Source organism: Onychomys torridus, chromosome 5 (assembly GCF_903995425.1).
Source record: "Onychomys torridus chromosome 5, mOncTor1.1, whole genome shotgun sequence".
Taxonomy (NCBI): Eukaryota; Metazoa; Chordata; class Mammalia; order Rodentia; family Cricetidae; genus Onychomys; species Onychomys torridus.
Genome location: NC_050447.1, coordinates 135,965,088 through 135,980,274, shown reverse-complemented (window position 1 = coordinate 135,980,274; position 15,187 = coordinate 135,965,088). Strand labels below are relative to the sequence as shown.

Here is a 15,187-nt window from a genome sequence, read left to right as displayed (position 1 = left end):
GAGGGGGAGGCAGAGGTCCTTGAGAGTGAGGAGAGCCTCAGGGGGGCAATAGCTTGGGTGGGTGGGGAGTCCTTCCTAGGCCAGTGGCTGGGAACCCTTTGTCTCATGACTGACTCAAAGAAAGACTGAACTGCACAGGCAACAGAGAGTGAATTTTAGAGAGTAATTTACTAAAGGTTCACAGGTGAGAGTTTAAGATGTAGGAAGCAGCCTGCCTTGCCCTCTGCCATCTCTGGAAGGTGGCCACCCACCAGAAGGCTCTGGACAGTCAAGCTGGGGCACTGTTCTTTTTTCTTCAAATTTCTCTGTTTGTCTGTCTGTCTCTCTGTCTTGGTGCATGTGTGCATGCATGACTCTGTGTGTGTGTGTGTGTGTGTGTGGTGTGTGTGTGTTGTGTGTGTGTGTATGTGCCATGGCACAGGCATAAACCATAGGGCAACCTCAGGTGTCTACTATTGGTGAAATTATTAAGGCCACTCCACGTAGTTAAAAGGGAGGTTATAGCGCAGTCTGGCGGTGTTCTCTTGAGAACTCTGCTCAGTCTACCTCCAGCGTCCAGAGTCCGGGAACCAAGAGAGAGACCTCTTCCCGATCCTTGGTCTTCCGCTTCCTCCTCCGCCCTGCCTTGTGGGCGTGACCATTAACGAAGCCTCAATGGGGGTTGGAACTTCCAGGCCAATGCTGGGATGGCTATCCACTACAGTCTACCCTTGCCTTCTACCTTTTTAGGAGTGTGGAATGACCTCGTTCTCCAATTTATACATCTGTCTTTGTACCAATGCTATACTGCTGATTGCTGCTGCTCTGACCACTAGCCCCCACCTTTAGAGAGGAGGAGGGAATTTGGGAAGGAGAAAGTAAAAGCTTTCGTGAAAGATCATAACACACCACTCAGGGCCTCACTGTGAGGTCCCTAGGCTTCTCTGTGGAGACAAAGCCAATCTTATTTACCTTGCCTTTTTTTTTTTTTCTTGTGGTGGTGGTGGTGGTAGTGGTAATAGGGTCTCACATAGTTTAGACTGGACTCAAAGTCTCTATGTAGCTGAAGATAACCTTGAACTTCTGATCCACCTATCTCTACCTTCCAAATGCTGGGATTACAAGTATGTGCTGCAGCACCGAGTTTATGTGATGTTGGGGATCAAACCCAGAGCCTTGTGCATTTTATGTAAACAGTCTACCAACTAAGCTACTTCTTTGCAATTTCTGATAAGTGCTGGTGGAGTCAAGGGGTAGAGTCTGGAATTCATGAGTGGATTTGCAGGGTCAGAGAACACAATATGGCTGGAGTCCCTTCAGCTGTGCTCTGTCACAGGAGCACTTGTGGTTTTGGTCTGTGTCCAACACATCATGAGAAGAGGTTTTCTTTCATGCTTTCAGTCTTTTTTCTTCATAGTAAGTACATGTGGGTTTTAAAGTGGTAATCACACAGGTTCTCCTATAGTCCTCTTCTGCTAAGGTTTTCCTCCACTGGGCTGCCTGAGGCAGGCACAGCTGCAGGTGCATGAGGTAGCTGGTCACCTGTGCCAGCAGTCAGGAAGCAGAGAGAAGACAGAAAGAGGGACCCAGCTGTAAGATCATACAACTCGAACCCCCAGTGACCCACACTCTCCAGTGAGACTCCAACTCCTGAAGTTTCTACAACCTCTCAGAATAGTTCAATGAGCTGCTGTCCAAATGTTCAAACAGGAGTCTACTGTGGGAGTGCAGGAAATTTCAGATTTAAACCACAACAGTGCATCATCTCTGACTTCCTAAAGGCATTTTGTGCTAATCAGAATAAACAGAACAATGTGTTTCTGCCTCTCATTAAACACAGGAGGTAGAGTCTAGTGGAAGGGAGTTAGGCCAATGGAAGGCCTTTGAAGGGAGTATCAGGGCCCCAGCTCCTCCCTCTTACTCTTTGCTTCCTGGCCATGGTGATATGAGCAGTCATCTCCACCACATGCTCCCCTCAAATGAACTCCCTCTCCACAGCTGCAAAGCAATCTGGCCAAGTCACCATGGACTGAAGCTTCTGAAACTGGGACAAAATAAACCTTTCCTCCATGAACAGTTTGCCTTAGGTATTTCTCACAGCCATTGAAAGCTGAGGCCCCCAGAGAACACAGTAGTTAGCTATGGAGGCTGTGGTTGTTTGTATTGGTTGAATTTGACAGGCTCTAGAATCACCATGGAGACAAATGAATGGCATACTTGTAAGGTAGTTTATAAACTGGAATAATGGAGGCTGGAAGACTCATTCTAATGTGGGCAGCATCATTCCACAGGCTTGAGTGTAGAATGAATCTTAAAAGTTCTTATTAATAAAATTAAACCTGAGGCCAGTTATTGGGGTGAATGCTGGAAGATCAGAGAAGCAGAACAAGCCACAGCTACCTCACCTCACCAGTTCCTCAGCTGATCATGTTTCCTCATACTGGAACCTTCTGAGTCCTCATCCAGAATGAATCTCAGCTGAACTGTGCTGCTCAAAAGCCTGAAAGCTTAACCAGAAAAATGCTTCTAGTTTCTGGTCTTCACGCCTTATATATCTTTCCTTTTTACCATCACTCCCTGGGATTAAAGGCTCACTACTTGGGATTCTTTTTTTTTTTTTTTTTTTTTTTTTGAGCTGAGGATCGAACTCAGGGTCTTGTGCTTGCTAGCAAGCACTCTACCACTGAGCTAAATCCCCAACTTCTTGGGATTAAAGGCGTGTGTCACCATACCTGGCTGTTTCCAATGTGCCCTTGAACTCTCAGAGATCCAGAGGGATTTCTGCCTCTGGATTGCTAGGATTAAAGGCGTGTGCTACCACTACCTAACCTCTATGTTTAATATTGTGGCTGTTCTGTCTCTGACTCCAGATAAGTTTATTATGCTGCACAATATTTCGGGGAACACAATACCACCACACTTGGGTCCTGAACTATACAAAAAAAAAAAAAAAAAAAGGAGAGTGCAGCCCTGGCACCTGTATTTACCTCTTTCTTTTCCTGTCTGGGGACGAACTGTGACCGGTTGCATCATGCCTCTGTCTCCATGCCTACCCCACCATGATGGATTGTAAACTCAAGCTGGAAGCCCAAACAATCCTCTCTTTCTTTAAGTTGCCTTTGTCAGGCATCCTATCACAGCAATAAGAAAACTCACCGATGCCCAGGCTTTGGAGACAAGCTACCCCCATCCATCTGTTCCTCATCTTGACTGTAGACCATGCATGGGGCTTTGTTGCTTCTTACAAATCAGCATAGCAACTGTGATGAGCTGCCATGGATGGTACCCAAGACCAACTCTCCTTAGAGCAGGTGCCCTCTTTAACTGGCTCTGAGGACAAATGTGGTATTTGTAAGTGATCATAAAGAGAGACCACGAGGCAAGGGGCAGAGGAAGCCTCTGGCCAATAGTCACTGGGCACTGAGGCTATCGGTTTAATACTACTACAGGAATAGCAGCCATCTGCTGGTGGCCACAAGTCCTTTCCTGCTGGAATCTCAGATGAAACTTAGGCCCTGGCTGACCACTGGACTGCAGCCCATGAGAGACTCAGTGCTAGGCCATCCAGATCCTGACCCTCAGATGCTGGGAGACCATGGCAGAGGGTTGCTTAAGCTCTAATTGTGTAGCAATCTGGTAGGCAATGATAGATAACTATATATCTACTCTCACCTTGACCTTGAGAAAGTCACTACATCAATTTATGCCCCAGTTTCCTCATCTATAAGATGGAAACTAAGCTAACAGTCATACATACCTACTTTGCAGGTTTGGGTGAGCATGAAGGAAGTTAACTAGAATATGCTTAAAGCCACGCTAGCCAGAGGTAACTTATTTCACATAAATGTTGGCTAGTATCTTCAGAGCACCAACAGATTCTGTGCCCCTTCAGGGACACAGCCGTCTCAGACTAATAGCTGTGGTTGATCCTTCTACCTCTCCTCTCTGCTGGCAATCCCAACCTCTCTCTCCTTTGCATGTTTGGTGAGTCTTGCAGTTAGAGGTTTTCTCAAAGTAGAAAGTACTTTGCTTGGGAGCATGGCCCAGAACCTTCTCTGACACTTGGCCATTCTCTATCCCACTCTCTGTGGCTCTTCCACATGGGGACCTTTCAAAACCATGGAAGGCAATTAGGAGTTTAGCTTGGTTGATATGTGGGAACACAGAAGCAGAGCATGGCTGTGATGTTTGCTCCATTCACATTTCTTATAATGTATCCCTGTAGGGGCCAGCAGAGCATCAGAGAACTGTGCCATGAAGTAGCTGGAGAGAATGTTCCCAGCTCTGCAGAGCAGAGAGAGACGCTTCCTGTTTCTTTCACTGTCCTGCCACAAGCTCCCACCCAACCTCTCCTCCTTGCATTTAATCAGCTCCCCTTCCTGTCAGCACCCATTCTGCTGCAAAAGCACCTCACCTTTGGATCCATCTTTTGTCAGGGTGCAGCTGGGGCCTCTGTGCTGGCTCCCTTTTCCTCACAGAACCTAATGTTTGTGGCCATTTCTCTTTCCTATCCAGCAAGCCCTTTTGGTTTTGTGGCAGGAGAATAAGACCAGAAGAGAAAAGAATGAACAACATGTAGAAGAAAGCAATGAGAGAAAGGACAGACAACAGACAACCACGAGCCATGCATGAGGGACAGAGTGGGAGAAAAGCCTGAGACCTGTGAGTGAGCAAGAATGACCCATAAAGGGTTGAGACTCTACTGACCCGAAGTCACTGGGCTTCTAAACCTTCTGGGCTCTGGCCTACATTCTAGTGGTGTCTTTCTCTTCCTTAATAAACTGTCTATTTCTGCTGCTATCCATGCGTCCTTGGTCCAGTGCTTTCTTCCTGGAAACAAGAACCTGGCAATCCCAGCATGTGCCTTCCAGGCTCTGACACATGCCTCTGAAACTTACACATTCATTTTTATCTCCTCTTCCTGCCTTTCCTTGATCTGGTGGATGTGGCATTTCCCATTGTCCCCAAAGTTAGCCGCCTAATGAACATGTATAGTCTCCCAATGCAAAGATACCAAGGAAAGCTTTGTTGGCTGGCTGATTTACATTCTGCTTAAGGATGGGTGGCACTCTCGCTGAGCAATTAGTTCAGTGAGAGAATGCTTGCCTAGCAAGTGGGCCATGGGCCCCATAGTCAACACATACAAAAGTGTAAAGTGACCCTCATCAGTGCTGAGACCAAGAGAGAAAACGGATGTGCCTTAAGTTAGCTGGGATCCAGTTGTGATCCTAGGGATAAAAAAAAAATCACAGTTTCAAGACTCCTAATAGACACTGCAGATTACAGAGCCATCCTATTGGTGGTGTCCAGTCAGCCATGAAGAGTGTCCTCCTTCTGCAGCGGCTGACAGGACTGACACACTGTGCTTCTGCCGCAGCTTTGTCGAAAGTCCTTCTGCCAGGATGTTTTACCAGCCTCTTGTTTCCACTCTGGGGATAGTTTCGTGGGTGTGCAAGTTCTGGTTCCAGCTCAAGAAAGAGAATCATTTTCACTGCTGATCATGGCTCTGTAACTGTGGGCAAAGTCTTCATGGATCTAAATCTCCCTGCAGAGACTGAGGCTCACCACAGAAGGAAGGAATGAAGCGATTTGCTCACAGACCTGGTATTGTTAGCACCCAGGAGCACTTGGGCTTGCTCTCGTTCATTGTCTCAATTGATACCCATTTACCACTCCCCCTCCTACCCTTGAGAGACAATGTAATAGTGTGGGTGGGTGGTCGGACAAGTGTGTGGACAGACAGAGGGAAGAGGGAGTTTCCTCCTTGGGATTCTTGTAATTGGTATGTGGTTTACATTCCATTCATCTGCAAGACTGTGATATTAATCGGAAACAGCTTGAGCTCAACTTGCTTGTAGTGTCAGAAGGATGCTGAACTCAGGCAAGAGTCTCTGTCTCCTTCCCTACAGGTCAACTCTCTCTCCAAGAGTCTGTCACCTTAAGTAACCAGCATATGTGGTTCTCATCTGGATGAAAAGTACCATCACACAGTTAAAAACAAAAAACAAAACCAAGCAGTGCAAAGAAATGTCTGGTGGGACTAGAAAGATACCTCAGAAGTTAGGACCACTGGCTTTTCTTCCAGAGGACTTGGGTTTAATTTCCTGCACCTGCATTGTGGTTTACAACTGTAAGTCCAGTTTCAGAAGATCCAATCCCTCTTTTGCCTTCCACTGGCATCAGACATGTGTGGTGCACAGACATACTTGTAGACAAAATACCATACATATACTATTAAATTAAATTTTAAAAAATGTACAATGAAGTTATTGGTGGTCCTCCCCAAAAGAAATACTAATAGTTGTACACTTGCAAAAAAAAGCCCGCTCTTCGACCAGTGAAAATTATGTACCTTCTATTTACATAAAAAGAATTTTTCTACACCCATGGCTTGAGCCCATCCTGATTTTACTTACTACATATTAAAGATTACTTCAATCCAGCATGTGGGCATTCTAGTTCATTCTATTGCATTGTACATTAAGTTCACATATACTTTTTTTTTTTTTCTGATGGCTGTAGTTCAAGCCCTGTAACAATATACTACAGACTGGGTAGCTTTAAAAACAGAAATTCAGTTTTCATAGTTCTGTAGAAAGGGAAACATAAAACCAAGGTTCTGGCAGATTGAGTGTCTAGCAAAGACCCACTTTCTGGTTCCTGTCTTGGAAATCCCTCACTTGTCTCTTCCTACAAGGCTCTAATCCCTTCATGACATACTCATCTTCCCCAGATCTGCTCTTCTAAAACCATCACAATGAAGAATGGGGATTGAATATGGAACAGAAATCATTCAGTTTGTACTGTAGTGTTTGGGAATGTTGTCCTCATAATATGACATAACTTAACATCTTGAAATCAGAGTGATTACCCTCATGAAATCCTCACAAGATTCCCTCCTGGAAAGAATACCTGGTGCACAGGCTCCTGATATCCCTCCCTCCCCAGGAGATACAAGTAGCTAACAACCACTGAGAGAGGAAAGGACTCTTCTTTGGCAGAATAGCTGCCCGTGAGTTGCCCATAGTCCCGTAGGAAGCCCCTCACTCATGCTTTTGTATGTTACCCCAATTAAATCCATTGGTTCCCTGTACCAGGCTTGCTTTCTTTTGGGCCACCAACCAGCTTCCAAATCATGACATAGAGACTTCTTATTAGTTATAAATGATCGGCCTAGCTTAGGCATGTTTCTGGCTAGCTCTTTTTACTTAAATTAACCTGTTTCTCTTTATCTACTTTTTGCCTTGGGGCTTATTCTCTTCCTTCTGTAGATCTTATTTTCACTGCTTCTCCTGTCTGCTGGCTGGCATCTGCCTGGCTTCTGGCCTCAGACATCTTCTTTGTTCTTTCCTCCTTCTTCTCTCATTCTTCCTTCCTCTCCCAAGCCTAGATTTCTCCTATTTATTCTCTCTCTCTGCCAGCCCCACCTATCCTTTCTCTGTTCAGATATTGACCATTCAGCTTTTTATTTGACCAACCAGGTGCCTTAGGCAGGCAAGGTGAAACAGATGCAATATATGTTTACATAATTAAAAACACATCCTTGCATCATTAAACAAATGCAGCATAAACAAAAGTAACACACCTTTACACAGTTAAAGTAATATTCTGCAGCATAACCAAATGTAACACATCTTTGCCTAGTTAAAATAACATTCTACAACAGTTTACCAAGCTGAACTTGGATGGAATTACTTGTTTGATATATTTTTGCCCTCTCTATCTGTACGGAATAGACATAGACTCCTCAGGGAAAGTCATGTAACACTTGATACCTGGACATGAATATGACAGAATAAAAAGATGGCTGGGAAGAACAGTTGCATGGCCCTTGGTGTGTGTAGTAAGACATGTAGCTGAGACCGAGCCTAAGGCACCTGATGGAGGGAGTGAGGAAGTGGGGAAGGAAAGGAAGGAAGGAAGGATGGAAGGAAGGAAGGAAGGAAGGAAGGAAGGAAGGAAGAAGGAAGGAAGGAAGGAAGGTGAGTAGACAAGTCGAGAGATGTGCCCAGGTTACTGGAAAAAATGAGGAAAGACTGGTGTCAAGTCAGTTTCTAGGAGGAAAAAAGACAAGAAGCCAAATTGTCCTGTGAGCTGTCAGTGCTTGTGAGCCCCAAGGAGGTTTTAAACCTCGTCTTATAATTCCACAAGGGGATAAAGGAAGAAGCAGATGAGAAGAACACAGAAGAAAAAGCTAAAGCTTGTCCCAGAGGTTGGCAATTACCCCTCAGGAGTGTGCTGGGTACTTTTTTCTCATAACAAAATATAGTGTGTGTGTGTGTGTGTGTGTGTGTGTGTGTGTGTGTGTGTGTGTTCATCTTGGGGGTGGAGGGGGAGGTGTGTGTCTGACCAACCTGGAGTCTTTTCAGCTTCAGCAGCCAAGTATAGTCAGTGAATATGCAGTATTGGTTAAAATATTAAGGCAACTCCACATAGTTAAAATGGAGGTTTATTTTGTGTGTTAACTTACAAGTGAAGGGATAGGTACAGGGTCTGGGAAAGGTGTAGCACAGTCCGGCGGTGTTCTCTGGAGAACTCTGCTCCAGCGTCCAGGGTCCAGGAATCAAGAGAGCCGGCCCATCCGAGTCTTCAGGGTCCTCTCTCGGCCCTGCTTTGTAGGCGTGACAGTTACAGAAGCCTCAATGGGGGTTGGAACTTCCAGATCAAAGCTGGAATGGCTACCCACTACAATACAGCAGCAGCCTTACCCTCTGCCTGCAGGCTATTAGAACTGGGGAGCCAGATGATGACCTGGTGCCAGCAAGGTTATATTCCCTCTTGTCCCAGGCCCCACTGAGTCCCTGGGGCTGGGAAGATTCACAGCAGGCTTTGGCAATATACTAGGATGACTGTAATTACAGAGTGCTAAATAAGACACTACCTCTCGCCTATGCTATTGTACCCAGTATTTCATCCTTGAAAACGGTCCATATTTGCAGTAGAATCTTTTCATGCTGTATTGAACTTGATAATGTTTGTGTTCTTGTGTTTATACCCTTAAGTGAAGACTATCAAGACCATATTGAACAGCAGTAACTTTCCAACATCCTGTTTATCCTCTGTATCAAGATCTCACTATGTAGATGGCATGGTACCTCTGAGATTCTTTCACAGATTCAGAAAGGCATCTGAAAGAAACTCTTAGGTATTTTTGTGGGATCAAAGGTAGATGGTCCCTAATAAGGTGACTGAAAAAATCCTACAATATCCTGTACCTCTAAATGTAAGAATATTTGTTAACGAGTTTAAGTTCAGGAGATATCCTATATGGCAGGAAAGGTACATCTAGAAGCCATTTTTTTTTTTTTTTCTTTTTTTACAAACCCTAGTGTCGAGGGCTGACTTTCAATAGATCGCAGCGAGGGAGCTGCTCTGCTGCGTACAAAACCCCGACCCAGAAGCAGGTCGTCTACGAATGGTTTAGCGCCAGGTTCCACACGAACGTGCGTTCAATGTGATGGGCAAGAGGGCGGCCCCCTTTCCGGCCGCGCCCCGGTCCCGCCACGCGCCCGCCGGCGGGGACGGACCGGGAGCGGACTATCGGGGGGCCTTCGGCGCTGCCCTACGTTCCACTTGGGCGGGATTCTGACTTAGAGGCATAATCCCAGAAACCATATTGTTATTGAATACAATTCCAATGCCAGGAGTAGGTTACTTTCCTACAAGTTGCTGGGTTGGGAGCAGAAAGGTAGATGAGGAGACCACATACATGATGCAGGCTATGGCTATTGCTGTTGATTGCATGCCAGAATGATTGCCAAGACAATTCATACTTTGTTTTCACAGCATGAAGAAGTTGGGTTGGGTCTGAGCTAGGAAGTCTCTTCCACTGGCTAGCTTTGTAGTGTTGGAAGGGGTTATGTAGGCTGCTGGTAGAGGGTTGTTGGCAATGACCCTGCTTACCTATGGACCCTGAAGGTTAATGCTGTCAGCATTATAGATAAGGTGTGTCTACTGGTACAGTAGTGGCACAGACTTAAGTGTCACTCCAGAGGAAGGGACCCGGGGGCCTTGGGCTCCAGACTGCCTCTGCAGAAGATGTCTTCACTTCCCACAATCTTAGCCTTTTCTCTACATCACAGTGTCCCCAGTTCCTCACTACTCTTTCTGCAGTCACTGCTTGGATTAAATTTGAGCTGAACCTCTCCTCCAACTCTCTCCTGCCCTCCCCTCACCTGCACTCTTCTTTTTCTTACCTCCAGAGTAAATGAAATGAAGTAAGAGAAAATTTTTTCTGAACACTCTCGTGCTCAAAATCACCCCCCACCTTATCCTGCAGGCGTCCAAATTAGGGTATTTTTGAGAAACATGTTGTCTAAGGGATTTTAAGGTTATAGACTCAAGAAGCCCAGCTTCTCATAGCCTTCTTGGGAGGCCCATGGCATCTGCATATAGCAATGTGGTTATAAGACCCACTCTTCTGACACACCACATGGCAAATGGGTCTTCCTACCTCCTGCAAGCTGGTGAGCCCTGGAGTTATGCTGAGCACAGGCTCCTGCAAACTTCAGCGAGGTGTATTGAAGGCTGAGTATCACAGCCAATGGTGCTATAAAAGATGGGACCTTAGAGCTGCCTGTGGTGTAGCCCAAAAAAGTAATGGGAGGCAGATGTTAACAGTCCGACCTCCACATTCACAGGTTCCACATCTAATTCAACTGACTGTGGATGGAAAATACTTGAGGGAAACTGTATCTGTGTACTAAATCTGCACTGACATGTTTTCTGTCTGTTCCCTGAACTACTCAGCACAGCAGGTTATACACAGTATATACATTGCATTTGGTTTATGGTTAGTCTAGAGGTGATAAACAAACCGGAGGTGGTTACATGTGAACACTGTGATATTTTATATGAGGAGTTTGAACACCTCCCACTCCCCACTTTGGTCTCCTGAAAGGGTGGGTTATAGAGAGCACCTTCCATAGGCACTGGGAGATGATTTCACTTTCAGGGCAAGCTGAGGAGGCTGAAAGATAATGCCTTCCTCTGGCCCTTCCCATATATCCCAGTATCCTGACAGAGGGAGCTCCCTCCCACCTAGCTCCCAGCCAGCCTAGGGCTGTCAGCAAAGCTAGAGACCCTGAAAACTGTTCCAAAGTTGAAGTCAGAACAATGACAGCTATATCCAGGCAGTCTCCACTAAGCCCCAGAGCAGCCCTGCAGGTCAGATTCACACTTAGATAGATAGGAAGCTGAAAGTTTGTGCCAGGAAAAGTATGTCCGAACCCAGAGCAGCTGGGTGAACTTAAGTTGGAGGAGGGACCCTGGGTGGCAGCCTATGGTTGGCAAGAAGTGGCTCTGGCTGGGCAATAGGCAGGCATTGCTCTAGAAAGGCCCTTTGGGCCTTGTCCTCTGTGAATGGAGCCATTGACTGGTGCATCCGTAATGGTGGGGCCGACTGAGCGCCTTGGCAAAGCCCTTGGCAGGCCTTCCCCAGTGGAATGTCCAGAGAGAAAAAAAAAGCGTCCCCTGTCCTCCCCTGTGGCCTGTGTAACCTCCGGCCTGCTCTGCGCCAGGCTGTTCCCTAGCGCCCTGCCCAGGGGTCTTGTTTGCTCTGGCAGACAGGGAGCCCATTCAGCCCCTCGGGTGGCACCGGGGGAGTCTGGCCTGGGAGGCCTGGCTGAGCTCAGCTGCCTGCTGGCTGGCTCAGCTGCCTGCGGGGTTCCAGAAGCTTCCCCAGGCTCCAGTGGGGGCGGGGCGCTGACTTTCTTCTGGCCGCTGAGAATTACTGACTTTACAGGTCCCGTCTTGCTCCATAAACCAGAAAGCCACTTCCAGCTGGTGGGATGGAGTCTGGTGGGCGGGTGTCTGGTGCCATCCTGTCCTGGCTGGGAGGGGTCCCCAGCGCCGTGGAGGAACTGTGGTCTGTCACAGCCCCTGGCCAGGCCGGGTTTTATGGCCTCAGTCTGGGAGTGGGGAGCACAGGCCGCATCCATAGGGATAATATTTGCTGTACCTGGTCCTGATGCTGAGCCCGCAGCTTCCCGGCTCATGTTCCTGCACTGCCGCCCCAGTTTCCTTGTCTCCTGGGGGTCGGCTTAGATTTTTACGTTTTGAAGAGGGAAGCACTGAATTAGGCTCAAACCACACAGGGTCATGACAAGACGAGTGACTCCCCTTGCAAGCTGCCACCGGGAGTTACACAGGTCTGGAGCCAGTGGGAAGTCTGGAGATCCCCGCTGGCCCCTCAAAGGGACAACAGACCCACCTGAAGGAACACTTGCAGTTCCAGTCTCAGCCCGCTTTCCTGGCTGCCCGCCACTGCTCCTGCATAGCTGAAAGTTATGATGTTTAAATATTAAAAATGCTTAGCTAAATACGCTGGCTTGTTTGCTTTCACCGATAGTAACAGTCTGCCCACAGGGCCCTTTCAAACCTCTTCAGTGTTTAGAAAATGGATAAGGGACTCATTCAAGTGACGCTCAAGTTTACCAGAGCCAGGAATGAAGCCCGGGATTTCATGAAGGGAGGACCAGCCTGGGACCACACACAAAGGCAGCTTTGCTCCCCTCCCTGGTCCTAGCTCTCGCGCTCTCTCTCTCTCTCTCTCTCTCTCTCTCTCTCTCTCTCTCTCTCTCTCTCCCTCCCTCCTCCTCTCTCTTTCTGTGCCTCCTCTACCCCCTCTCTGACAAACTGGCCATGACTGGCAACCAGAAAAAAATCTATAATAGAAGTCAGAGGGGGGCTTCCAGGGCTTAAGGAGCCCTTTGGTATCCAGAAGATGAATAAAAAAATGGATTACTAAAGTGTGTGCCCCCATAACTAAGAAGCACACACACAAAAAGCTGGGGCCAACCCCCAAACAGCTTTTATGAGACACAGGAGCCAAACGGAATTATTGAAATTACCTTTATGTGGGGTGAAAAAAAAAAGAAAAAGAAAAGAAAAGAAAACAAAACAAAAAACCTCCACCCATTCTGTCCCAGAATAGGACTAGTTTGGGTCCCACTTACTAGCCACCCCCTCCCACACTGCCTTGGGACACTGTCTCCTCAGAACAGTTGGAAGAGTCCTCTGGCCTGGCTGGATGTAGTATTTGCCTTTATCAAATAAGGAACAGTTGGGCACAGGAGACTGGGGTTGTGGGAGAAGGTGATTAGGTGCAAACTTCTTTTAGGAAACTCGGGCAAGACTATTTACTGTCTCCTCACTGGTACCATCCTTGACTGCAGACTTCAAACAGGAGTAAGCTGGATCCAACTGGAGCCCTGTGGGAACTTGGGGAGATGTTGGGCTTCTTTTATTTCAGTGTGAGCTCCAGTGTGTGCAGGAAGAATGAAGCAGTCGAGTTCAAGAAGTATTTATGGCACTGCTGAGACGAAGTGAAGCAGGACTTGGCACGAGAGGCCAGTTCTGGGCAGCAGGACCTGGAGCGCAGCCACAGCTGGAGCAGCCTGGCCCACTGAGCTGCAGCAGGGCAGCCTCTGATTAAAGAAGTCAACTCCGGCATTTTTATTGTGTGAATCAGCTTCTCGCCACTGTAGCAAGTACTCAGGATGGTCAACTTATAAAAGACAAAGGTTTCTTTTGACTCGCAGTTTTGAAGGCTCTGGACAGAGATGGACTTGGCCCAGTTTTTGGGCTTGTGAGAGGCAGTGAGCAGCATGGCAGCAATGTTTGACAGAGAAAATCCACACATGCCATAGCCCAGAGAACAGAAGAGAGGAGGGAGAAGAGACAGGGGTCCGTCCCATCGTTGCCTTCAAAAGGCATTCCCCGGTGACCTAAAACCTTCCCCCAGGTCCCATCTCCCAGTATCGCCACCTTGAGATCCTGGGAGGAGGGGAGCAGTCAAAATCCAAATTACAGCATTCTGCACATCTGAGACCCAGGTAGGCATCAGAGCCATATTTAGTGTTATGATTTGGAATTTAAACACTTCCCACAGGCCCAGATGCTAAACACTTGGCTAGCAGCCTGTGGTGCATGAGAGGTGGTGTCAATTTTGGGAGGTAGGGCTCAGTAGAAGGACACTGGTCCAGTAAGATCATGCCCTTGAAAGGAGTAGTAAGAGGATGATTTCTTTTCTTTCTTCTTGCTTCTCTGGCTGCTATGAGGTGAGCAGACATCCTCTGTCATGCCCTCCCACTGTGATGCACTATGCTGCTACAGAGCCACAAGGCTGCAACCTCTGAAACCATGCAATACCCCCCATAAGCTCATCTAGTCGACTATTTGGACTTTTCTCAGCAAGCAGTTGTCACAGTAACAGGAAGCTGAGAAGCAATACCATGCCAGATTGGGCAAAGCTTGCATGATATTGAATGACCCTTCTTTGTCCTTGGCCATTGCCTATCCCCTTCTGTGGAGCTGGGATTGAAGTTACTTTCTAAGGCTTCTAATTGCCTTAAGCCAGGCTGTTGCTAGGATATCTACCAAGAGAGAAGACATACTGTGTGCTTGCTTGCTTTTTCCATTTACATATTTTGGGATGAGAAGATAATTTTACTGAGAATAAATAGGCAGTTTGGAGCTCAGACAACCAGGAGCCCACATGATTCCGGGATGTCTCAACAGAAAACAACTGCGCACCTTAAGCAGCGCAGAAGTGAGAGAATGAGTTCTCTCTCCTGACCTTTGAGGTTTTCTCAAAGCCACCTCTTTGCTTATGGCCATGCTGTTGAGACTAGAACTTTAACTCTCCTCAGTATGAACCATAGGAGGGAGCAAAGGCCAGCTCAGAGATCCCTGCTATATGGCACTGCCTACAAGGATGCTTCTTCTCCCATCCTTGCCACCTCTAATGATGGAGTCACCTCCCACAGTAAACGTGCACAACCCCTAACTCAAGATCTGCTTTGGGTCTTTTGCCTCTATTCTTGAGACTCTTCTTTCCCTTGCAAAGTAGGTGTGGGCTTCCTGCCTCCCTGTTCAGTGGTCAGCACTCCATCTTGACCTCACCTGCTTCTGCTGCAGACACTTCAGGGTAGCAGAGAGCTTAGAGCTGGGCCCAATGCACCCTGTGCCTTTAGGAATAGCGTCCCCATCAGGGAATCAGGGAGGATTTGATCTTGGTGGACTGTGTGAAGGTCCTACAAGTCTGTGATGCTCCAATTGAGCTGATGCAGGCAGTATTGACTTGTGGTTTCTGGAATATGCAGCACATGTGCCAGTTCCCTGGGCAGAAGCTGCAGCTCCTTTGGTGGCTTGGTTTGACATGGTAACTTTGGAAATTCTGTGTGAAAGCTCCACCTAAAGTTGGTTC

At 47.3% G+C, this 15,187-nt stretch overlaps 1 protein-coding gene across 3 annotated transcripts in view; it reads right to left on the bottom strand.

Moving 5' to 3' along the window:
- The window catches only part of Ercc6l2 (ERCC excision repair 6 like 2), a 166,249-nt gene that overhangs the window by 33,128 nt on the left and 117,934 nt on the right, over window positions 1–15,187 (bottom strand). The window contains exon 19 of one of the 3 annotated variants that reach the window (XM_036189133.1): window positions 951–1,521. The exons of the other annotated variants lie outside the window; for them this stretch is intronic. Within the exon in view, the coding sequence (XP_036045026.1) occupies window positions 1,518–1,521 (4 nt within the window). The 3' untranslated portion in view covers window positions 951–1,517. Of the gene's footprint in view, window positions 1–950; window positions 1,522–15,187 lie in introns of those variants that run through there. 3 annotated transcript variants of the gene reach the window in all.